Source organism: Meles meles, chromosome 15, assembly GCF_922984935.1.
Source record: "Meles meles chromosome 15, mMelMel3.1 paternal haplotype, whole genome shotgun sequence".
Lineage (NCBI taxonomy): Eukaryota > Metazoa > Chordata > Mammalia > Carnivora > Mustelidae > Meles > Meles meles.
Window position 1 is genome coordinate 47,779,172 of NC_060080.1, and position 27,527 is coordinate 47,806,698.

General features: G+C 34.8%; 1 protein-coding gene across 4 annotated transcripts in view; it reads left to right on the forward strand.

Annotated features, from left to right (window-relative positions):
- Positions 1-27,527, forward strand: part of LRRTM4 (leucine rich repeat transmembrane neuronal 4) — a 757,200-nt gene that overhangs the window by 324,584 nt on the left and 405,089 nt on the right. Inside the window, exon 3 of one of the 4 annotated variants that reach the window (XM_045979714.1) lies at positions 14,108-14,164. The exons of the other annotated variants lie outside the window; for them this stretch is intronic. Coding sequence (XP_045835670.1) covers positions 14,108-14,140 — 33 coding nt within the window. The 3' untranslated portion in view covers positions 14,141-14,164. Of the gene's footprint in view, positions 1-14,107; positions 14,165-27,527 lie in introns of those variants that run through there. 4 annotated transcript variants of the gene reach the window in all.

Here is a 27,527-nt window from a genome sequence, read left to right on the forward strand (position 1 = left end):
AGATGACTATATTATTTTAATCTGGGTTGAGGACAGAAAGTTTTGAAACCAGGAGTCAAAGAGTTACTCTGGAAAGAAGCTAGGATTGTAGAATGTGAAGTAGATTTAATAGGGCTTTACTTTTGTGGTCCTGCTGAGTTACTATTATCCCAAACACACAAAAGCTATTTTCACCTTGTTCGAAGTTTCTCCTAATGGCTTCTTCCAGATAAAAGTATTTTCAATGTGTGATTATTGAGGTCAGAACATTGTTTCAATGTAATTGTTTTTTGTTACCTTTTATTCCTCTTAGAAAATGGCATAAGAAGATTACAGTTCGGTAGAACCCTTGCCTTTTTTCCCCCACTAAATAAATTAGTCGTAGGTGAATGGTCAGATTGACAGCATGTTTGAGTATTCCAACAAATGAACTTTACTTAAATTGCACTGTTGTTGATAATACCTAGCTCTGAAACATTCATGATTTCAAGGACATTGACCCTCCTATTACAAAAGGAGTAACAATTCTGATGATTGTGCTTTTGCAGTTTGACTTGTATTCAGCTGGCTAGTTTTCTTCTTATATACAAACATTACTTTCCTCTGGGTGCCAGCTAGGTCCTAACACTATAGTTGATATAGCTGCACCTTAAAATCTCCTGGAGAACTTTCTCCAAACACCAATGCCTAGGGCCTACTTCTAGGGAATTCTGATTTAAGAGTTAGGTATGGAGATGAAGTAACAGTACGTTTCAATGTGCAGCTTGGCTGGGAATTCTCCTGTAGAGGAAAAAAAAGGAAAAAAAATGTAAAGATTTCTCTCCCATAATGAATTTATAATATGGTAACTCAATGATCAAAGTCTAAAGTTTTATAGGAAATTGGAATGGAGGGAGCCATGTGAGGACAAAGAGCTGGTGATCTGGAAAGTTGGGTGTCTAGATACAGGTAGAGTGGGGATGGCTGAGTCAAGGGAGAAATTAGAATGGAGACTATCAGGAGTGAGATCTCATGGGAAGAAATCCCAGGTTTGTAAGTGAAGTTGCAAATTGTAAGCTTGAATCATAAAATCACTGACATCCCCAAAACATTTTTAAATAATTCTATTTTATTTTATTTACATAGTACAAATATTTTGTGTACACTATTTTATTTGTGTAGTACAACTAGCCAACTGTGTTAATTCATCCCCCAAATAATTATTTTAATATATAATAGAAGCACAACTATTTTTCCATCAAAACTTCCCACGCTCCTAATATTGGCATTTCTGACAAACTACTAACTTGCACACAGCTGCATTTTCTAGTCTTTTTTTTTTTTCTTAAGATTTTATTCATTGGGGGTGCCTGGGTGGCTCAGTGGGTTAAAGCCTCTGCCTTCGTCTCAGGTCATGGTCCCAGGGTCCTGGGATCGAGCCCCACATCGGGCTCTCTGCTCCGCGGGGAGCCTGCTTCCTCCTCTCTCTCTGCCTGCCTCTCTGCCTAGTTGTGATTTCTCTCTGTCAAATAAATAAAATATAAAAAAAAAGATTTTATTCATTGGAGAATTGGAGAGAGCACGAGAGAGAGCAGAGAGAGGTGGGGGAATAGAGGGGAAGAGAGAGAAGCCGACTCCCCACTTAGCAGGAAACCTGATGTCGGGCTCAATCCCAGGACCCTGAGATCATGACCTGAGCCAAAGACAGAGGTTTAACTGACTGAGCCCTGCATTTTCCAGCTTAACTTCCTTCTTTCTGTTTCCCACACCGGCAGTCACAAGCAGTCCACCATCTCTACAAAACCTGAGCTCCATTCCCTCTCCCTACAAAGATAAACCAATCTCATGCTTTCTTTTCTTTTCTTTTTTTAAGATTTCATTTATTTATTTTTTTGAGAGACAGAGAGCACAAGCAGTGTGAGGGATAGAGGGAGAAGCAGGTTCTTTGCTGATCAGGGAGCCCTATGCAAGGCTGGATCCAAAGACTTCAGGATCATGACCTGAGCCAAAGGTAGATGCCCAACTGAAGGAGCCACCCAGGTGTCCCAGCCTCATACTTTCTGAGATAATTATGGCCACCCCAACTCCTTCTCTAACAGTTGACAGTATCTCTATCTAAATCTCTACTTCTTCCCTTCTGGCTCAGTGAGGGGAAGCTGCCTTCCTCCTACAGTCCTCACATTTGCTCTGGATCCCCAGTCCTTCCTGCCCCCCATCAAGTATGCAAAGAATTCCTTTTTCATAGAATGAATTCAGTCTATCCTTCAGAGTTTTATTAAAGATTCACCTCAGGAGAGGAGGCTTCCAGTGATTAAGAATCTACTGCTGCAAGGAGAAGGGAGAAGGGAAGGAGGCTATAGCACCTAGTTCTTAGATATAACATGAAACTGTTGGTTAAGCAGCTATTCTCCGTACTCCTTAAGAAAAGCAATCACTGCCTTATTTGACTTTCACTAACCAGTCCTTAGCCTGGAAGAGAATAGGCAAGAACACTCCCAACCACTAAAACTAAACAACTAAACTAAACTAAACTAAACTAACAAACAAAAAAATAAATAAAAAAAACCTCAAAAACAAAAAAACAAACAAAAACAAAAACAAAAAACATGATTTGTTTTGAGATAACTGATGGAACATATATTACATAGTCTGTTTATGGACCAGGAGACCTGCTAAAATCTACACATCACTCAGAATTGTCAGTGATTGATATGGGCATTTAAAGGTAATAGTGTAATAAGATATCAAGGAGACCTATTTGTGAAACTTTGGATGAATTTATAACAAATGGCCAAATGCTGTGAGCTCAGCTCTGCTGTGGACAGTAAGTCAAAGCCAGCTTGAGAGTTAGCATCAATTATAAGCTCACCCTGATGACATGCTGCAAGAAGGTAACATCCAAGTGTGTCCCACACATTTCCTGGTGAGAAAACAAAATGACATCAGGAAAAACAGAGTTTTCTAAGTTTCTTCAATCTGAATTTCAATTGGTTGCAAGCAAAAGAGAAAATGGCATGTCCCATTTTGTATGGAATGCTTCAGACTCTGAAGAGACATCATGGGAAATTATGCATGAATAACCTTGCCACCTGTGTGGGATGATTTGCATGGTGGTGCTATGTAGACCGTAGGAGACTTTTCTGTAGTTTGGTCATTTGGGGTTCCAATTAATATCAGCTGTCTTTGATGTGAACTGTGACCTGCACTGCCTTAATTAAGGCTGTTTTTATTGATCTGTCAACGAAATCATTTTGGGGATATTGGAAAATAGAGAACAATTGGACTGCAGTGTTCAGCCAGAAGGATTTCTAAATCATTATGCAGCATTGAAAAAGAAGCAAATCTCTAGCAACATCATTATTAATGATGTCTGAAGTTTATATATAATGTGTTCATCCAGCATTCATAACAGAGTGTGTACATTTTTCTTATAATAGCCATGATGGTTTTTAATAACTTAAATGATGCTGAAAAACAAAAAACCCAGGGTTATCCATTAGAATCAGAGTAACAGCCAAATTGCCATGATGCACAAAGCCTAAGGGATCCTACCCCCTCCCAAGCCCCTTATCTTATTTCACTTCATTCTCCCTCTTCCAATTTATGCTCTAGCTTCCTTTGCTCTCCTGGTCCTTTGCTCATATCACATACACCCTGAAAGCCTTTTTCTGTGTTTTTTTTTTCTTTTGTTTGGAATAGTATCCCCCCCAGATCTTTTCAGTACTAGTAACTTCTCATTGTTCATCTCTGAAATAAAAAGTCATGACTGCCTGATCTAAAATAGCTGTATTCATTACCTCCCAGTCCTCTGCATCCCATTATCCAATATTACTTTCTTGCATGACACCTTTCAATATTGGATGTTATCTCATTTGCCTGGTTTTTTATTTCTTTGTTTTCTCTATTCTTCTCTTGAATGTAATCTCCATGAAAACAAAAGACCATATTTATCATGTTCACTTTTGTATCCCTCAAATCTAGGATAAGAGCTACTCAAATAGTTGCTGTGTGAATGAATAATTGAGTGTTACAATGTACAGCATTTAAAAATCGCCTTATTCCAGGATTGGAAAATGTTCATAGCTTTCCAAGGGATAAATAATCACCCTTTGATTTCCAAACATGGGGGATTATAAATCTCTCAAATAGTTCTGGACTTATGTAAGAGCAACAACCTTATACTTTCATGTCATAATGATTTCACATTAGACCTAAGTTGGGAATTATCACGCCAGTTCTGGGTGCTGCTAGTTGTGTATCTGATGATCTTACTTATAGCACTCTTACCCGAGTTGGGGGGTGAGCGGGTGATATGCTATGGCAATTGATAGATTAATTGATGCATTTATTTAGCAAGTATTTATTGCTTGTTATTTACTGCTCCTATCTGTTTAGTGTTGGGCTTTCGTATATAGCATAAATTAGAATGAATGACCCCATGGAGTTTATGGCTTACTGAGAGAGACCTGATAATTAAACAGTTCCTCACAATGAATCACAAACAGCCCTATGATAAGGAAATGACAGAATGGTATGAGAACACAAAGCTGAAGCACTTGACTCAAGTTAGCCTGTCAAAGAAACTTTCCTGGGAGAAGTGGCAACAAATGTGAGACTAGAAGAAGAAATAGGAGTTAGTCAATAGAAGCCATGTATCCACCTGGCCTCATCCACCAACTGCAGTAATTGCTAGAATCCATTCCTCAAAATGTTTCATTCTATTTCAGGCAGTATTAAATTTGGTTTCCTTTTAAATGTAGTCTACCCTGTTGCCCCTTCAATATCAACATTATCAATCTTTATCCAGGAAGAAGTTACTTCTAAACACTTTGTATGTTTTGTTCAAGTAATCTTAATAACACTTCTGGCAAGGCACTAATATTATTTTTAGTTTACATATGGAGGAGTGAAGTTCCCATTATTTGACCCCAGCTCATCCAGATGGTCAGTACCATGTGGTTCTGTGCTGTGCTATGCCTTGAGATATCTGCTTTGGACTCAGTTTATTAGAAAGAAACCCTTTTTGGTTGATAACTTAGTCACATGTCAGTGTAGACAAAATGCACTGTTTAATGCCCAGGTCTCCAGATCTGATACTTATCTTGTGTTTTAATTGCTCAGACTTGAGTCTCTGGACCATTCTCATCTTAGAGCAGCAGTGGGTTGCTGGACCCTACTTGTAAGCTGTTGACAGATACCAATTTTGACCTAAGAGAGTAGATAGTAAATAAACTGTGTCTACTGGGACTCAGTTTCAAGTAATACGTGCTGCTCTTCCAACAGTAACAGTGTGACCTAGTTCTTGAAACTCAATCTCCAGGACCCCCAAGTTGTATGACTTAACATTTGCCTGGGCCTTTGTCACTGTTGCTGTTCAGTAACGTGTTCCTTTCTCTCTGGATGTTGGGAGACCTGATTTGGTCTTATCGGCCACTATCTAGAGACATCAAAGGCAACTGGGTAAAAATCACTGCTAAAAGGTCTGGCTCCCTATCATAGGACCTCTCAGATCTTAAGTAACTTTTGAGTAATTTGCTATATCAGTTAAATATTGCCTATAGTTTTTTGTTTTGTTTTGTTTTGTTTGTTTGTTTTTTCTAGTCACTTGTAAGAACCTATTGCTACTTGGATCTTTTTGTTGTCTACTGATAAATGCTGAGTCTCAAATGTTTACAGAGACCAGATAAGTAACCTAAGTGTGTAATACCAGCCAGATGGGCACTCTAATGACCTCTGGGCATTTCCAGGGAACTGCAGCTATTCTATCAGAGCTCACTCTTGGCACGTTTGAACATGATCCTTATTGTTCCATATATTCTGCTTTTCCTTAGAAGATAAGAATTTGTATATTTATGTGAAATCTCCAGTTTTATAAAATTTTACTCAGAAATTTAAAAAATACCAAGAAGACAAAAAATAAAATGAGAGAAATAAAATAGAACAACAACTCCAATAACTCTCTGAAACTAGCCTATAGCTCAGTTTACACCAAAAGATAACATAATTCCTGTCCTATTCATTTAGGGTACCACAGTCCCATAAGATCTTTAGAACTTATCTTAGTATGTCTTAGACTGCGTCTTACCTAGAAAAAATAATTATCCAAATTTCAGTATAAAATGGTAACCTATTTGGGTTGACCACTTCTAGAGAGATAATTGAAAGCTGTAGACATTTATGAATATATATACATTAAAATAGGTAGTACAATTATAGTATTGGTGCTAGCACTACTAATAAAAGTGATTGGTAGTAATATCATTTGTAAGGAGTTATCAAGATTTGGAGATGTCAAGGCCAAAATCTCCAGATTTTTTTGACATCTCTGAGTTTTTTCTTATTTCAGTTAATCTGATTAAATTTTCCACTTTGCTTTCTATGGAAAGAAATTGTAATCATCAGCAAGAGTAAATGATTTTAAAGCATACCTAGGGGAAAATGAAACATCCAGGATTCCCAGAGAGATTTGATAAGCTTACACAAGTCACTCTCCAATATCTGGGACCACTTCTATTTCTAGCACCTTTTTACTGCTCCTGACAACATTCCCAGTTGAACTGAATAATTTACCCTCTCACCTGACAGCAGCTGTCATTATAAAAATTACCAAGCCAATTCAGAGCATATCTGCACAATGGGGGGACTTAAACTTTTAACAACCTTCAAGAAAGCCTAGACTCATACCCACCTCTTGTCAGTTTGTACATGAGCTCATCTTTAGTTGCAAAAAGTTGGCAGATTAGAAGATTATATATGACAGATCTGAAATAGCATTCATGACATTCTTCCCTAGTAGTACCTCTGAAAAGAAGCATAATGAAAAATCATATTTAGAAATTTGGTAAGTACTTTACAAATCGAAGAAGGTTAGGTTTATGGCCAACTCTTTATAATCTATTCCATTTGTCTGTAATAAAGCCCTAGCAAGTTGTGACTTTGAATATTACAAAGAGGTTTATCAGAAACTCTGTGGAACATTGCTCCTTTTTGGACTATATTAGATATTTGCTTTTATGCTTGCTTCATTTTTTCCAATAAAGAGATTAGAAGGACACAAACATTTTTTGTTTTGATTATAGTCTATCTGCTTACAAAATTGCTACTTCTTCCTTGGCATTCTGTCTCTGGAGTTGAACTATACTACCCTATATATATTAATAATGTATAATAAACCTCTCTGTTTGCCACAGCTTCTAAAAAAGTTTGATCAAACACACGATTCTTAAGTGATAATTATTTATTTTTCCAAAACTTCAATCAGTTAAACACACACAAACACATGCACGCACACGTACACACACACATACACACACACACACACACACAACTTTCCATGTCCAGAGATCACTATAAAACAAAAGTTAACATGTGGATTTAGACTAATTCTAGGCAATAGCAAGGAAATATAACAGTTTGTTCTTTTTGGCACTCCTGTGATAGATGACTCTCATTTTGGTTTCAGAAACTCTACTTTTGAAAATATACTTTGCAGACCTCTCTTAATACCTGCATAGTTAACCTCTAACCAGGCTATCAACCACAATACTGGAGTACTATTTGAAGGGGTTTTATTTTCCTTTTCTCTGTTTATTTTTCTTACTTGGAATGTTTCCTCTTTTCCTTTTTTTTTTTTTTTTTTTGGTAACCCACTGATTCTAAACCAAGGTAATATAAAGGATAACTCTTTTCAAATCATTGTTTTGCTAATGCCATATTTACATGGCAATATGCTTATTTACACTGCCTTGGCTGACTTAGAAGGGATTTTACTCCAGGTTTTCTATTATATGCATACAGATGTTTTTGGCTAGGCGGTAGGAGCCAAGTAGAGTTTAAAAATCCCAAACTCATATTTTATAAGTAGTAAGTCATAAATTACTTAGGATTCTATCCAGCTCTCCTTTACCAGTTTAACGAGGTAAAGTAGAATAGTCATCATATTAAATTATGTCAGTTTTTCTGGGAACAGGTGACAGAACAAATCATTTCAAACTCCCTCATTCTACTTCTAAGAATCCGCTGAGGACTGTAACTGCTGACCTTTGTAGCAGTTGAGTTGTAGCTTGGGATAAAAAAAATGAGTGAAGATTATATTTCAGTGGACATTTTTACCCTATCTAAGGTGATTCTTACCAACTCCCACCCCTATACAATGTTCTTCTAAGAACATGGTTACATATAATAGAGTTCTAGTATGGATAGCATTTCAGAAAGTTGATGATTTTGTCCAGAGCTCAACTGACAAGGTTTCATATTTGAATATATAATGTGTATAAGAATCATATCTAGGCTCCTTATACATATATATGTGTATGTGTGTATATATATATGAGAGAGAAAATGATATATGTATATATACACGTAGAGATTTAATAATTTTTTTTAATTTTTTTTTTTTATTTGACAGAGAGGGATCACAAGTAGGCAGAGGGGCAGACAGAGAGAGAGGGGAAAGCAGGCTCCCCACTGAGCAGAGAGCCCGATGCGGGGCTCGATCCCAGGACCCTGAGATCTTGACCTGAGCCGAGGGCAGAGGCTTAACCCACTGAGCCACCCAGGCACCTCAATAATTTTTGTATATATATACACACATGTAAATATCAAGACATAGAGAAATTGAACTTATAATCAGAAAGTTACATTATTAAGAGAGTTAAAATTACAAGTTTTTCTTTCAAGTTCCCAGGGATTTAAAATAAACACGCTATTTTCTATTTCATGTTCCCTTAACTCTGAAATCAGTATTTTGTAAAGAATATTTCAGGGGCCATTATTCACACAAGATGCTTCATGAGAGAAATAGGAGTTTCACAGCTAAGTAAGTTGGGAAAGGCTGTTCTCTCTAAGTATGTGATTCTATCATCATAGAAAAGGTTTTAAGAAATTTGCTTAATTTTGCTTAATCTGGCGTTTCTCACATATGTTTGACTATGAAATTAAGATTCTATAACTGCTTCTTGGAGACACTGAAGTGCTAAAAAAAGTTAAGAGTTTTGAACTTTTCAGAGAAATTTGTGATGTATTTAATCAGTGGTTGTTTCAGATGCCTTTGACTCTTTAACTTTCTTTTGGTTATAATATGATGCTCCTAACTTGTCTTGGGCCTGGCATTCTTGAAACTGATTTATGTTTGCTATTAATTAATTATAATGAGCAAACCTCCCTTATTGAACAGCTATAATTGTTCCTTGTCTTTGAAGTACAACAACATGAGAGCATCGGATGTTACAAGTGAGATTTATGTCACTTCTGTCAGTTATATCTGAATAGAAACTGTGGAGATTCTTGTATCTAAAGGTTTGTCATGTAAAACCGCTTTCCTTCCCTTATGCATAGATTCCTGAAATGGAAAGTGGGATCTGGGGATAATTTGGTTTCAATGTTTTGTTTTGTTTCTTTTTTTTTCTTTAAAAAAATTTCTTATTTTCTGTTAACATATAATGTATTATTAGCCCCAGGGGTACACCACTGTGAATCACCAGGTTTACACCCTTCGCAGCACTCACCATAGCACGTACCTTTCCAAATGTCCATAACCCAGTCACCTCCTCCCTACTCTCCTCCCCCCCCCACCCCACAATCCTCAGTTTGTTTTGTGAGTTTAAGAGTCTCTTATGGCTTTGTTTTTCCTTTTTTATAGTAGGGAAAAATAAAGCAAAACAAAACAAGGAAAATGACTCCTCCAAAGTTAGAAACTTTAGTGAAGGTGGAATCCTCCACAAAGGGAGGCATTTTAGCTTACTGAGAGAGCACAATCTCTGGGCCAGATTGTCAAAGGTCAAATCCTGGCTTTCCCACTTACAAACATTTTTTTTTTTTTATGTTGTGTTAGTCACCATACAGTACAAAATTAGTTTTTGATATAGTGTTCCAAGATTCATTGTTTACTTATAACCCCCAGTCCTCCATGCAATACGTGCCCTGCTTAATTCCCATCACCAGGCTCAGCCATCCCCCCAGGCCCCTTCCTTCTAAAACCCTCAGTTTGTTTCTTGGAGTCCACAGTTTCTCAAGGTTCCTCTCCCCCTGGTACCCCCCTCCCCTACTTTTCCCTTCCTTTTCCTAGTGTTGTCCATGCTAGCATTTGATCTTGGGCTGATTACTTACCTTTTTGTTTTTTCAATTGCCTCATGTATAACATGAGCGTACTAATAGACCTGTCTCAGAGGGTGGTTGTTTGGAGCCAAGTGAGCTAAAGTATATATAGCTTTACTATCTGGTGTGTAGCCAGTGCTGGACAAGTAATTGCTCTTATTATTATATTATCATTATTAAGACTCAAGTCTTTAATTTCTAGCCAAGTGTCTTCAGAAGACAGTTTATGTAGTGTCCCTATAAGGGATATTTAATAATATTTACTGACAGCGCTCAATAAGTGCTGTCCCACTAAAGCAGTGAGTAGGAGACTATTGAGATAAAATCTAGGGTGCCCTTGGTCCTAGAGAATGTGCAATGAACAAAGCAACTCTTGGTACATAAGTTACATGAGGAAGAAATAAAAGTTGATTGTGTAAACTGTTGAGGTTTTGAGAATTTACTGTACTATATGATCTAGTCTAACCCATCTGAAATTCATATCTATCAACATAAAATCATGTTTATTTGTGTATTTCTTTTTCTCATAAGAGGAAAAGGAAGAGGTAAATGAAAATAGAATTTAACACGGTATTTCCCCTGGCTGACATAAGGCATAGAAGGAAAAAGAACTAGAACTTTCCATGCCTTTAGAAGACACCAGGTTCTCAATAAATGAAAGAAAAATAATTAAGCTAGTATCATTCCCTATCATAATGATATCTTAAATAAATGGATGGGAAGAATAATCATGGCACAAGAGATACTTGCTGTACAGATTAGAATAACTGAAGTTCAGCTAAAATGAGTTAATTTCCCAAGGTCTCATAAAAAAAAAGATGGAAAATAAAAAAAATATGCCTCACCGAGGCCCCATTCCCATGTGCTACTTCCCAACTCATTTACAGTTCCAATATGTGATTTATTGTACAAAGAACAGAACAGTATTTTGGAGATATAATAGATTGACCTCAATTATTGCAAATAATAGCATTATATGAGTTATACTAATGTTTTTGACTAGGACATTCTTCTATATAAGTTGTCCTTATATTATTAAGTCTAATAATTTCCAAAATCAGCAGTCTGAAATAAGAGTAACCGATGTTCCTTATTTCACGTAATACAAATATATGGAAAAACTAATGACAATTTTACTATTTTGTCCTACTCTGATTATAAAGAGTAAACAATGCATCAGACTTACCTAATTTCTTATATAATATCAGTATTATCAAAAGTAATTTCTTTGCAAAATACTTATTTTGGGATGTCTTAATTTATTCCCATTACTTAATGGGAAAACTATAGAGAAACTTCCAGTAAGACTATGAGGAAGGCAAGAATGGCCACTATTCCTTTTCTTATTGAACACTGTGCTAGAGATACAAATCCAGGATGCTGTAATTAAAAGAAAGGTAGGCATACTGGTATCAAAAGAGAAAAAAATTGCCAAATAGACCAACAGATTTAGTAATTGTAACTCATCCAGACATTGGGAGAAGACCAAAAAAATTAAAGAATTAAAAAAAATTGGTATACACTCAAAACTAGAATAAATGAAACTTGGGTGCCTGTGTGGCTTGGCCAGTTAAGCAGCTGGCTCTTGATTTCAGCTGTGATCATGATCTCAGAGTCCTAGGATCCAGCCCCACACTGAGCCCTGCACTGGGCTCTGGAGTCTGCTTAGGGTTTCTTTCTTCTCTCCCTCAGCCCCTCCCCCAACTCACACTTGCTCCCTTGCTCTCTCTTTCTCTCTCTCAAATAAATAAATAAATCTCTTTTAAAAAGAGTAAAGCAATCTATTGTGTTGGACTTACTTCTTAAATCATTCTAAAATTTCAGCCCATTCTTTTTAAAATGGCATATTTCTTACATTTTTATTTTTCTTATATTAAGTATTCATATATATTTTCTTTTAAATTCAAATTCATAAACCTTCAGTTCAACTTAATGAAAGTTGTTAAATAGCAATTTGTTTTTTATCTCTTCTCCTGTCCTATTTTGATCTCTTGTATGTTACAGACTTATCATGTTGCCCCTTAACCAAGATCTCTGATTAATTCTGGCCACTGTTATTCCCTTATTAAAAATATAAATTTCTCTTTAGTGCCATCAACATTTTGAAAATGACAATAGCTAAACAAATACCCCATTACTACTTATGTACTAATAGATGCATATTCTCTGTGGTAATATATTTGGGTTTTTAGTATGAGTATTCAAGAACCATAATAAGAAGGGTTGATTTCCTCCTATCCTGCATGGTTAATGACTTTTCTACACATATATGGAAATTTTCCTACAGGATTCAATCTTCAAGATCCATGTTAGATACACCTCTTTTATAAAGCCATTTCCTTTCCATACAATGAATATATATTCTTCTTTGAACCTGGGGACTCACCATAATTAACAGAACTCACGTGTGCTCTTATAACAGAGTTTTCATGTCCTGTTTGGATGGTGAATTATATGGTTATCCTCCTATCCTAGAAATTAGAAAATGAGAATTGAAATGAATATTTTTTAATATTGTATCATATTATTAATATTTATATTTGGTAATTTATTAAATTCAGAATTTGATTTGTCACAATTTTATGATATATGTATAATGTATTATATATGCTATACATAATCCTTATATTAATTTAAAGACAGAAATTTGACATTATCTGTATTTACACTTCACTTGCATACAGTGCATTGAAAGCAGCTATCAATAATTTTGAATAAATGAATGATCTCAGTTTTAGATATAGTTCCTTACAGTGTTCTAAGTTTTCCTATTTGTTGTTATTAAGTATGTGTATAATTGTTTTATTTACTTAAGCTGTAAATGCCTACCTTTATAAATTCTTCATGACTCATCTCTTCAGTATTAACCTGTTGTGTATTTTTATAGAACAGTGCCAAGGGAAATACTTATAAATATTAATAATGTTAATAATTTATTAAGCATTTCTAAGTTGTAAATTAATCCTAATATATTTTCAGGGGCATGTCATTATAGCAAAGGCAGGTAGGATAAAAAATTAATTCCTCCCACCCAATAAACATCTTAAAATATAGTACATGCCTATTTTAAATAATTTTTAAAATACAGATGAATAGATAGTAAATATATAAAATAAAATTGGAATATTATTGAATTTAATTAATGATTATCAAGGGATATTATGGATCATGGATTGTTAAACATTTTGATTGCTTCAGCATGTCATATATAAAGAAAACACTATAAAATTTGAATTTTAATATTGTAAATTACGATAGTTTAAAAAAAGTCTCCTTTTTTCCCTTTACCTAATTTGAATGGTTATAGTGCTCTGATGTGAATATTTTTTAGTAAATTAAAGAAAACCCACACATGTTGAATTGTCTGTCGTCAACTTGGTGTCCTAATAGGTTCCATCCACACTCTTTTCTGTGAAAGTCGAAGAGCAGCGTTCACTACATGCTGTTAGGGTCCCTTCCTGCATGGGGTATGGATCAGACCCTTCTAATGAAAGGCCACTGTGCAAGATTTAGAAGACTGAAGAGAAAGATAGGCCTGTGTTCCCTGAGTGCAGTTGTACCCAGGTGAATGGGTAGAGAGGGTATTTACAATAAGTTACCAGTAAGCTATTGAGAACATCCTGATTTGTTGATGTTCTTTGAGTACTTGGTAGAAATTCTACAGATTCTTTAGAATTGTGACAGCTTCCATGTGAATGCCCAGAACTTCACATTTCAGCTTTTCAGGTTGAAATATTCAGTGACAGCTCCCTTGACTTCCATTATCCCGCATGTTAAAATGCTTTCTTAATTCCTACATTAAATTCTTCATACCAGATATACATGAGGTAGTTTCTCCTGTGCTCTTCAAATCCTAACTGATATGCCAGTAAAAGTGCCCTCCATTAATGGACTTCTTTTTTGTCACCTAAGAATTGTAGAGATAGGTCTGTCATAGGGGTGATTACTTTAGGGGCCTGATGACATTGTCAGAGACCCCGTTCTCTCTATTTCTTTCAATGCCATCCTCAAGACCATTGGCATTTTGTCTTAGACTGGCTCCTCTCCTCACTAGACTTGCAAGACCTGGGCAGAAGAGCTCCTGTGAACACCCATCACTCTGCATCAGAGAAACATTTCTCTACATCTCTTGTCCTGATCCTCAGAACAAAGGGGAACTGTGGCCAAATGCCTGCAAGGTGTCTGAGTTGCGCCACCATCTATTTCAGAACAGTGAAATTTTAAAGCAACAGAAGTGCTTATGCGAAAGAAAGTAAATCAACTTGCTAAATCCTTTTTCTTAGAGAGCGTGAGTCTCATGGAATCTGGCATCCTCACTTCCCAGAAGGGGTGAGTTTTCATTTTCTTGCTTCCCTATGTGTTCCTCATATATGTGTGTCCTGATGGTGTGCAGCAGTTGCACATGGTACTGAAAAATATTCTGTGGTATGATACCAATTTTTATACTGGCAACTATATGGACTCTTAAATATAAGAATAATAAGTTATTTTACTTCATAAAAATATTGAATATTTAATTTAGTTTCAAAAATTAAGTTTATCGCTTCTCAGCCTTTTGGCTAAGATCAAGTGCAAAAATTAAAGTTTAGCTTCACTTGAGTAAAGTAAATACTGTCAAGAACAAGGGGGAAATGCACAAGCTAGAATTTTGACTGAAAAATCAAAAGCTTTCTTTTTTCCACATACATGTGTTACTAGGTTGATAGCAATGATATTCTTTGAAAAATGCAGGTATTAGACATGAAGCTTTCTCAGTCTGCCCAAAGATAAAATATCATGAGAGGCACACATAAAATTTGACCTTAAAACTCTTCTTAGATGCACAATAAGAATGCCATCCAAATCCTGTAAAAAACAAGTTTATTTAATAAACATAAGACATGAGATACACTAAAAGCAAATTGTGATCTTTGGCAGAAAATCAAATTAATTTTCAACTTGTGCTATCTACAATTATTTGGCATGGCTTACCAAAACAAACAAACAAACAAAAAACCAAAAAACCCCACAAAAACCTGATGTAAGTTTGGCTATTTTCCTTTGGAAAAAATTAAATTTATTTTAAAATCTTTTAGGAAAAAATGATTTTTCAAAAGAAAAAATGAAATTTCAAAGGAAGAGTGATTTTAGTCAGTAAAAAACCTGCTGTTTTTAGAATTTTTCTTTTTTTAGTAATATGCCACATTGAAAAGTTTTACAAAAAAATAATTAAGTACCGTTGTTGCAATTTCATGAGAAAGCAGAAATTTAAGTACTATATTAGCAATTTATGATGAAATTTTAAAAATAAGAAAGAATTTCATCATAGTTTTGTCAAAATCTTGACTCAAACCACCTAACTAGTGATTTTGCTGAAATGTAGAAAGAATCAAAAATACATGGAATGAAACATACAGATTTTTCTTTTAAATGCCTTTATTTTATTTTTATTATAAACACCCCACCCTTCAGCTACCAGCATGTATAATATCAATTAAATTATTTTTGCTAATTTACTAATTTTCATTATATGAAATTCTAGTTTCATGTACTTATACTTGGAAAGTTTACCTCTTGTGGGTAGGAGGTATACCATCTTATTTTCTGGCTGGATATCTTTATTTTTACCTTTTAAATATTTAAACATACAGTTAGTAGGTAGGACTTGGTTTATGCTTATTATTCCTGTCCTGTAAAAGTTATGGGTGACCTGCCCTAATATTCCCAAAATTATAATTGTTGTTGCAGGTGATAGAAATGTAGGAAAAATTCTTTTAACTGCTATAAAAAAATTAAATTAACCTTTCTCAGAATATTTTCAACAGATGGTCCACATGGTAATTTATTTATCCAAGTTTTCTACTTCTTGAGTTAATTAAGTCAAATTGCATTTTACCAAGAAATTGCCCATTTTATACATATTTTCAAATTTCTAGCATATACATAGTGTTTCTTATAATTTTAATCTCTTTAATATTTACCATTAGAGTTTTAATTATATACTTCCACTGGTATTCATGGCTTTTTTCCAAATGAAATTTGTGAAAAAAAAAATGTATATTTCAGTGATTTACTGAATATATTTTTAATCATGTATTTGTTTTTTGGGCATTTGATCAATTTTAGTATATGTGCTGCCGAAGCGAGCACGCATTTGATCAATTTTAGATATCTTTATTTTGCCCTCTTCCTTATATAGGTTGGAGGTTTCTTTTTAATATTTGTAAGATGAATACTCAGATGAATTTTTTCTTGATATAATAAACTCATTTACATATAAATATTGATCAGAATAGAACATTGATGATATTTTTTTAAATTTCCATATGTCACATTCTTGTTGTTCTTGTTTTATTACTGGCTTTATTTTAGGTTTATTTCCTCATTGTTTGAAAAGTTATCTAGAAATGTTTTCTGAAAGAAAATAATATGAGTAGTTTGATTCTTTTTATGATGGATTTAAAAAACTTATATTACTCATTTCTATTTTGTTCATGGTGTTCAAAAAATATGTCCTATGTGTACATTTGGAAACTTACTGAGATTTTATTTGTTGCCTCTTTTTTTTTTTTAAGATTTTATTTATTTATATGACAGACAGAGGTCACAAGTAGGCAGAGAGGCAGACAGAGAGAGAGAGGAGGAAGCAGGCTCCCTGCAGAGCAGAGAGTCCGATGTGGGGCTCCATCCCAGGACCCTGGGATCATGACCTGAGCCAAAGGCAGAGGCTTTAATCCACTGAGCCGCCCAGGTGCCCCGTATTTGTTGCCTCTTAAATAATCATGTTTAAAAATCCATAATGTTATAAATGCTGTAGCTTCCATTTTCTAGGTATAGAGTTTGATATATCTCTATGAAGTTTATTAATTAAATTCAATAGTATAATGTGCTTAAATAGAACTTCCTCTGGAAAGCATTCCGTAAATAGTACCTGACCCCAGATTAATTTAGGTATGCCTACTGCAAACTACCACAGTATTTTGCATTTTCTAATTCCTCTACAAAGCACATTTTAGACTGAATGGTAACTATATATAATATTATTTTTCCATACTAAGTTATAATCCCAATGAGGCCAAAGACCTTATTTTTATCAATGTGTTTATAAGTTTTATATGTTGATTGTGTATTTTGTGTACATACATGTTAGGTATTTGTACCACTTAGTGCAATGTCTAGCATATGTCCCTTAGGTGCAGATGACAGGCAGAGATTTCAGTGTGGATAGATTGTATATGAAATGAGTTTGAAAAATCTAGAAGGAGATGCCAGTAAGGGACTGAATATTTGAATTTATTACCTAAAAAACAGGTTGTTCTAGAAATATATATTTAGGTGGAAACAGAAAGAAGACCCAAAATGATTCTTTTAGAAAGTGACCAAATACGTAGTGGAAAAATCAAGAACATGTTATGTCCAAGAGACTAAGAGCAGAAAGCAAGCTTTTGAAGGAGGAACTGACTCGACCAAATGAGGCGACTAGAGAGACAGAGAGGTAACTAGGGAAGCTTAGGACTAGGAAGCGTTTTTTGGTATAATTTTTTCAATGAATGGGAAATGGTCATTAGGGACTGAAGATGCAGCAGAAAAAGGAAAAGCCGAATGTAAGCCCTATAAAGATAAGAAGGGGGGCGCCTGGGTAGCTCAGTGGTTTAAGCCGCTGCCTTCGGCTCAGGTCATGATCGCAGGGTCCTGGGATCAAGTCCCACGTCTGGCTCTCGCTCTGAAGGGAGTCTGCTTCCCTCTCACTCTCTCTGCCTGCCTCTCTGCCTACTTGTGATCTCTGTCTGTCAAATAAATAAATAAAATCTTTAGAAAAAAAAAAAAGATAAGAAGGAATGATTCTCAGAGCTCATATAGAGATGTTCGTTGCCTTTGATAGAAAGAGGGTACCCCTCTTCCTTTGTCACAGAAAGGAAATATGGAAAGTGCTGATACAAGCAGGTTTCAAGTTTCAGGGAGTAAACTGTCAATATAGTCAAAGTCATCAGGTCAACATGTAAAAGAAATAATAACAGGATATAATATTTGGTCTGTAGTACAACTTAAATAAAATTAAAAGTCTGAAAAGACAAAGAAAATACGTTATATTTAGTGAAAGATAGTATTTGTACTTTAAAATTAATTTTATTTAATTATATATTTTCATGAGAGGTATGGATTACTATATATTCTGAAGAAAATGTTTTAGACTCTTGTATTTCCCCCCTGTTGATTTTCTTCAAAAGCTTTTAATTTGCATGCTTGTATGGAGGACATGTTTCTCATTTTTGTTTTTACCCAGTACAGTGATAAAGCTAAAAAGAATCACAGCTTTTGCTTGTTAAAGGATGGAGAATTTTTTAAAAATTAAATAAAAATAAAGAAATATCCAAAAGAGATAGTCGGCATAGATATTTTAGCGTGACTTTTATATAGGCAGGCTCTGAGAAGGTGATTGTTGTAGATGTGTTTTGCAGGAACGATCTAAAGGGAAAAACCTATGATCCAGTGAGGGCACAGGATAAGATGGAAAAAAGCCAAGGAAAGGGATGGTTCAGATTAAGTCAATTCACCATGAGCTAAGAGAACTCTGGAACATCAGTGGCTCGTCAGCTGTCCCACCCCAAGGCAAGGAGGCTGGGTACTTAGTACCCTTACATCAGTCAGTCATTGGCTACAGACTTCAGTTTCTTCCCTCAGCATTTCTGAGTACGATAGCTCCTGAGGTGGAAAAAGTACAGCTCTGAGCATGTTAGCAGCCATAGGTGGGTACAAGCAATAAATGAGTCTGGGTGAGGCAATCATACTTCTACTATCATGGGTAATGGAAAAAACCCTGTTCTGGGGCATCAGAAAAATTAGTATGTAGATCTCATTCTGTTTTTAATTGGGACAAGAATCATTTTCTTCATATGAAAAAGGCAGTTGGCTTAAATAACTTCTCAGGTTATTTTCAGCAATGCATGTTAGTAGAAAGACCATGGATTTTTGGGTGAGAAATCTGTTGAAGTAGTTGTTCACCAGTAATAAGCTTACATCGGGTCTTATTTTTTAATCTCTAAGATGTGAATCATAATTCCTAAGTCATATTCGAAGTCTTTATCTGATAAAGTTTTTGAATACAGCCATCATCAGTAAATGATTATATTAAAATTTACACATATATATATATATACACACACACACATATATGTTATCTTTTTATATAACCTTTGTCTCTGTGGTTCAGGAAAAAAAACTCACCATTTAAAATTATCAGTATGCCTTGAATATATGTATGTGGCTAAGACCATTTTTAGTTTTTCATCTAATTAGGAGGGTTTACACATCTCGTCTTCTTGAATCATTGAATATGGGTCTACAGAGGCTCATATAAATAAAAGCAGTTAAAGTAGTTTAAATAAAATTAGAAGAGTTTGTCCAAGTGAGAGTGCAGTGACTGGCGCATTTTGTTTGTTGGAGGAAGAGAACTGTGCTCAAAGATGATAATCTCTGTAATACTTACTATTGTTTTTCTGCTGTTTTCCAAAAATCTTGATTCGTTCTGTATTCTGCAGACACCACTTGAGCACAACAAAATAACAGATTGAATTAAGTGTTGACTTCTATTAGGATGTGATTTAATTTGTACAGGCAAGGCTTCTTGCCTGAACCCCAGTAATGAAGCATACACTTACTCAGTGTTACTACTTCTAATTAAACCTCACTCACAAGATAGGCAGCTAATTAATGGGTCATAGTTGGCTGATGTGATTTTTTTTTAAATATTGCATTAACTTAATATTTCTCTTGATCACTGTGTTTTTTGTTGTTCCTAAAATTATGGATTTGATATGAGTGCCTCACTCACCATACATTAATTAGTCTTATCTCAGGGTGATAGGATATCCTCTGTGAAAATGACGTAGCCGTCCTTTACGTAAAATGATAGCATCAAATTTAGATCTTAGTCTAGAAAACTTTAAAAAACATGAAAATATATTTAAATCCTGAGATGAAGCTATCCTTGCAATGAAGTGTGAATCAAGTATCTTCTCTAAACATTCTAAAACTTGATGTAGTGCTAACTATAGCAGTGTTTCATTCCTTCATTCATTTATTCATTTAATGAATTTAGTATCTTACTATTTATAATGATGTCCTTCTCAATTTGAATTAAATATATGTACCATAAGTCTAAATGTAAGTTTAGATTAAAAAAAAAACTTAGACTAAAAGTTATATTAAACCAGTATCAGTACTGATGTAATATTGTTTAAGAAGCTGTATAGGGAGTAAGGAATTTAATAGTTTATAAAGGCGTATCTATCAACCCGTTGCAATAGATCTGTATCTTGTTCTATTTTCTATCTTCATTGCAATGTAATACCTTTTAAAAGCTCCTGTAATGACTCCAAAACTTATTAGTATCTCTTGGATTTTTTGTTGTGGGAATTGGTGATAATATGAGAAAACCAAGTTTCCCCTGACTCATTGTTGGACATCAAGTATTAATTGCCCAATGTAAATTTCTCTGTGAAACAGTTGGAAGGATCATATAATTGATAACCAAATATAATAGAAGCACCACTTGTGTGTGAAGGCATTTCATGCCAATTAATTTTCATCCTAGAGAATTATATCTTTCTTATATGAAACCTATGGCATTTTAATTGGATATAACTTTGTCATTGTTTCTACAATCTCATTATTTCAATTTTTTTTTAGAAATTCAGTACTAAGTGAATGTTGACAGGTTCTCTCATTTATTTTTTATTTGATAAATGCTTATTAAGTGCTCATTCTATATAAGGTAGTAAACCAAACAAAGAGATAAGACAAACGCTACTTACCCAGGAGCATAAAATCTAGCAAGATAACTGAGATCTATTTATAATTCATTACAACCCAAGGAAATTTCTGATTAGTATCACATGAGAGGTGCAGACTATATTTTTTAATAGAAGAACATTCACCTCCTCATGATCTTAGCTTCATGGAAGTAACCTCTTAGAGCATTAGAACTGATAAATAGTACTGTAGAACAGAAAGACTGGACGTAGATATCTCAACCACAGAAAAGAATATATTAAGGAAGCCAGGCCCTAAATCTCAATTTAAGTTCCTAGGAACTAGTTCATGGGAATGAAGTTTATAGGAATGAAGCCGGGTTTGATGTTGAATATTAAAAACAGCGGTTACTAACTTCATTCTGTCACTTTGTAGCCTGGTGAAATTAAACACATTGCCTATTTTTCTCTGCCTGTCGGGTCTTCATTTACAAAGTAACGATAGAACAGCTAATGTCTATTGATTACTATATGCCAAACACTGTGGTAAACATGTTAAGCATTATCTCACATAATCTTCATGAGAAACTCATACGGTGGGCTCTCATTTTAGCCAGCTAAAGCTTGGAGAGGTTTAGTAACTTGCCTAAAGTCACACCGCTTGTAAAGTGCTGAATGGGAATGAAAACTAGGCCTGTTTGACTTCAGTTACCAGGATACTTTTTTTTTTTTTTAAAGATTTTATTTATTTATTTGACAGAGAGAGAGGTCACAAGTAGGCAGAGAGGCAGGCAGAGAGAGAGGAGGAAGCAGGCTCCCCGCGGAGCAGAGAGCCTGATGCGGGGCTCGATCCCAGGACCCTGAGATCATGACCTGAGCCCCGAAGGCAGCGGCTTAATCCACTGAGCCACCCAGGCGCCCCAGTTACCAGGATCCTATCTAAGCGAATTCACTCTATCCTGTTTAACTCTCAGAGTAAAGGTTAGTTTTAAAAGATGTATGCGGCTTGTGAATACCTACCTAATCTTGAATGAGAGACAAACTCAGCATATAATTTGAAGTTCCTTTCTTGTTTGTAGTTTCCTTTGATTTCTACCCCCTACCAACCCTGACACCCATGATCACCCCACACATGCACAAACCCCACGCTCGCTGTGTGATTTTATTCAATATGCTTTCTTAGCTGTTAGTTGTAAAGGGGAACTAAAATGGAAACTCTACTCTTGAAGTTTTATGGAAGGCAGGTGGTATATAAATAATAGCCCTTCTACACATCCATGCCCAAATCTATAGAGTAATAAATACATGAAACTAATAGATCAAAATATGACCTTTATGACCAATATAGCCATTTAGAAAATTGCTGTCATCTGTGGACAAGTGGGCATGCTAATAATTCATCCCATAAGCACTGGACAGCTATAGATTTTTCCCCACCGGGAGTGGACCCTCACCACAAGACTGGGAGCAGACCAAAGCAGGTGGATCTGAGGTCAGGATGGTTTCTTAAGATGCTGCAGCTGAGTCAAACAAGCTTAGTTCCTTTTCCAGAGATTAATGAATCTATAATTCATTTCTCTTCCCACAGGAGCGAACGAGTGACAAGTGGAGAGGTAGGAAGATAAAGGCCAGAAGTTTAGTGTGGGTCAGTGGTTTTCATTCCTGGTTGTACTGTGTACCATGTAGAACTGATTGACAAAGAGTTTCTTTAATCTGGTATGAGTCTCAGACACCAGTAATACCTCCACCTGAAAAATAAAGATCATGGGGCATAAACTCCCCCCAAATCAAGGCTATCTTATTTCCCAAATACATTGACCTGTAGGATACAAAATTATGTGGCATATTTCTGGGTTTTAATTTTATTAGTAAAGAAGCAAGTATTAGAATATATCTCCATGAGGATAATGATTTCCACTTGTACATAAGGAGGTACACATTTAAAATGTATGTGGAAATCCGTATCTCCCAATTCTGCTTATTTTACTTATGGCTGAAATAAGAGGAAACTAGAGTAAAGGGGAAGATAACCCAGAGCATTCCAAGGGCAAGCTTTTAAATGGAACTACTTTGGAAATGTTTTATATGTAATTCTAACCATCTGAAAATTATTATTGATATTTCCTAAGGATACCAGTAACATCTGGGGGTCAGGGCAGGAGGAATGATTCAACTTCCTGGGCACCTTTTTTTTTTTTTAATCTACAAATCAATTCTTCAGAGATATTCTTAACAAAATATAATGTTTATAGAGAATAACATGTTAGTTTTCAATTATCTCTCTTGTAGAGACTTTGTGAGAAGTGAGTAACGGGCCCCGGGTCTCAGTGCTGCCTCTTCTTTCCCTACGAATCCTAGGGTAGGGCAAGATTTCTTTTTGGGCCTGTGTTTTCCCATTAAAACAAAACAAAACAAAACATGATGGGGCACCTGGATGACTCATTCAGTTAATCATCAGAGTTTTTATTTCAGTTCAGATCATGATCTCAGCATTGTGTGATCTAGCCCTGTGTCTGGCTCCACACTGGGCATAGAGTCTGCTTAAAGATTCTCTCTCTCTCCCTTTGCCCCTTCCCCCAAACTAAATTGATTAATTAATTAATTAAAAAGAATATGATAATTCATGTTTTGAAAAGACATTGTGATATTAAGTGAAGTAATACATATAAAACTCAGTTGTGTGTGTGTTATGTGGAGGATGGAGGAAAGAGAGGAAAGATACAAACAACATAAATTTGAATAAGGTTAATTTCTCATAAACTCCCTCATGTTAAAGAATTCTGGATCATGGTTTTCAAGCTCCAAGGAAAAGCAGACTACTTTTCTAATGTGAGAAAGTTAAGTAGAATGAGGTACAATATATTAATAATACTTGTAAACATTCAAGAAAAATATTGAAGGCTTTGGGCATTAATATAATATTAGTGCTTCATTAGTCTGCATGTTATAGAAGTGACTCTAATTTCTTATTTAGATATATAGTTTATTTTAATATAGTTTCATCACAACTTCCATTATAATTTTTAATAAAATATTTTTTGATGAAAGAAAAATTAAAAAGCAGAAACATAAAGTGAGTAAAGAAAAATAAGATTAATTCTGCAATCTTTGTTTATGTAGCCCTATATATTTTTGGTAACTCATACTATACTTAGTAATTCAGATCTTTTTGCAGTTGTTTCTTCTGTGATTTCAAACAAGCTATCATTATTACTTTAACTTTTTATTTCAACTTTTTTACTCCTTTTTAAAAACTATTTTTTATTCAATTATCTTGGATAGTCCTTTCATAAAAGTGGAGAAGTCAGATGTCTTTTTCTTAATTTTAATGAGGAGGTTTCCATTATGTATGATTTTAACCATTCTTTGTGATAATCATTCTTTATCATGTTATTAACAGAATTCTCTTTCAATTTCCAATTAGTGAAAGCATATTTTATTAAAAACCATCAACATATGTTACAGTGTATCAAATTCTTTTGAGGGGCATTGTTCCAGATTATATGTATTTTCACTTTAAATCTCATAATGTGATGAATTTTTATTATCACATTTCCTAATACTGGACTATTATCAGAATTGTGGAGTTGAACAAATTTTTCTCTCTCTCTCTCTCTTTTTTTTTTTGTCTCTTCTAGTGTTTTGGAAGTTATACATCCAAAAATCATTAGAACACTTGTTATGTTTTAGTAAAAAACAAAATGCCAAACTTAATTATTTCTACTAAAATCATAGGTAATACTGAATCATTTGCTCTTCCTATGTTAAATAAAAACTTTTAGCATATTTTTACTTCCTTGCTTATTATACTTTCCCCCTATTTAAATATCACACAGTTAGTTTGCTGAAAAACCATGGATTTGTAGCTCTAGATGATAAGGTTCTTTGAAACAAAAGATGTCTTACTTCAATGTGTTTTCCCTGATTGTACTTTATGGCCATGTCCCCAGTAATTATTTAGATATTAAATATGGGTATGACTGGTTTTATTGCCTGTAATCTTTTTTAATATGACATTTCTTATAATTCAGTATCAAACTGATAAATTTTCTCTTATGACCTTTATGATGGTCCTTATTTGCTAATGTTGTTTTTGTCTATTTCTGTGCCAACACTACACTCTAATTATTGAGATTTTTCATTGTATTATGTAATAAGGCTGGTACTTCATGTTGTTATTTTTCTGAATTTTGCTAGATAATCTCTGATTACTTTTTCTGTGTGTACTTTGAAATATCTTATTAAATTGCTACTTCCCCTGACCCCCACACCCAAAATAATCCTGGTGCTTTTTTTTTTTTTTTAATTCTTTTTGTTTAATATTTTATTTATTTGACAGAGAGAAATCACAATTAGGCAGAGAGGCAGGCAGAGAGAGAGGAGGAAGCAGGCTCCCCGTGGAGCAGAGAGCCCGATGTGGGGCTCGATCCCAAGACCCTGGGATCATGACCTGAGCCGAAGGCAGAGGCTTTAACCCACTGAGCCACCCAGGCGCCCCTCCTGGTGCTTTTTTTATTGGCATATTAAATTTATTAGTTAATACAAATAGAATTAACATCTAACATTATTAGCTGATTGTCCATCTTACTCTGTGTTATTTGGAAGTATTTAAATTAGCGTTCTTGGGCGCCTAGGTGTCTCAGTGGGTTAAGCCTCTGCCTTCGGCTCAGGTCATTATCTCAGGGTCCTGGGATCGAGTCCCGTTTCGGGCTCTCTGCTCAGCGGGGAGCCTGCTTCCCTCTCTCTCTCTCTGCCTTCCTCTCTGCCTACTTGTGATCACTCTCAGTCAAATAAATAAATAAACTCTTAAAAAATAAAAATAAGGGGTGCCTGGGTGGCTCAGCGGGTTAAATCCTCTGCCTTCGGCTCAGGTCATGATCCCAGGGTCCTGGGGTCGAGCCCCACATCTGGCTCTCTGCTTGGCGGGGAGTCTGCTTCCTTCTCTCTCTGCCTACTTGTGATCTCTCTCTGTCAAATAAATAAATAAAATCTTTAAAAAATAATAATAAAATAAAAATAAAAATAAAAAAATAAATTAGCATTCTTACTCTGGCTCTTTTTTTTTTTTTTTAATATGTACCTGGGTAATTTATCTTTTGCTGTTGTTGTTATTTGCTACTTTTATAAGAAGTTTTGCTTTTATACCTAGAAGTTTGTGTTCCTGTTCCATGTGTGTCAGCAAAATAGTAGTTAATTCTTTCCTGTCTGGTTCCATTTCGTTTCTCTTGAATGCATTTTGAGTCATTGTCGGTTTTTAACCACCAACTATTCAGTCAAATGCAAATCTTTGGCACTGGGATGAGAATGCCTTGTGCTGCTTCTCGTATCTGGGCCACTTCTGTAAGTAATAATTTGTCCAACTCTTCTCTATTCTTTTCTCATCATTTCTGGTGTCACATGTCATATCGCTGGTTCAACCAAGGTTTGTCCAGGGATTTTGGGGACACACTTCCCATTATACCCTTGTGGGATTTTTCCCACAAGCAGTAAATCACAGGTCCTGCCCTCAACTCAGTTTAATCTGTAGTGTAGTATATAGAATTTCTCAAAACATCTATTAACTTATGCTATCCTGTGCTCAGACCAATGTCTTCTCATTTTTATATTTCTTTAGTAAAATCTTTTGGGATTAGAATGGACACATTAATGCATGGGCTCTAACCATAGTCTCCATTCCTCATATCTGTTCATTCTTATAAACCTTTTAAAGAAAAAATTTTGAGAGCTTTATCAGTTAAACACAAATCTGTAGAGAGTAGACTTTCTATAGTAAGTATAAGTATACGAAACCGCATAATTCAGTGTTTATTATTCATGCTTAATTCTGAAAGTACATACAATATGTCTGATGAGATTGGAACAGAGTGTTCCATAACCTTCTGGATTCACTCTTTTTTTCTTCCCCAACTGGTTTTTGTGATATCTTTTTGACTTCGCTTTTATGACAAATGGATATCATCAATTTATAGTACAGTAGCATAAATGAGACAATCAGAATTTCTTCCAAATACAAATGGAAATGAAATTGGCATGTGTTCAACATCATGACATTAAAAAATAATTTTCATGATTTTCCACCAGCTTTCTGGGGAAAAAAACAATGAAAGCTTATATTTTATTGGAATCAGTTTTTTACATGAATTTTTCTACAAGTATATGAGATAGGAAGAACTAAATCTTTATTTTCTTTAGGGCGAAATTGAAGCAAAGAGAGTTTTAACTACTATACAGACCACACAACTAATTAGTAGAAGAGCCAGGATTTAAATCTATACCATTAGATTTCATAACTAGGTTCTTTAATATATTAATAATGTCATTATTGCTTATGTGTATACAAAATATAAGTAGGAAAGAGAGATTAGGCAGGAAGTAGGTGTTATTTAGGGGCTCATTTTGTCATGAACTAGTTTTCTTCACTTTTTGAAAGATAGAGCATCTTACCAGAGGAACGTAACATACTGAGACAGAATCAGGGAGGGTACTATCATTTCTTTCTGGTGCTGTTAAAGTTTAATCTCTGTTGTATGTGAGAGACTATAATAACTCTGTAAGATTCTCTTCTGTGTTCTTATATTACTTCAAATGAGTTTTCAGATGCTGACTTCTTATAGTTTGATATCCAAGACTAGATTTACTTTTATAATCAATCTAATAAATTGTCATTTTTTACTATTTCATAATAATTTCTCATACATTCTCATGATAATTTCAAGTTAGCTCTTGAATATAAGTCTTCAGTTC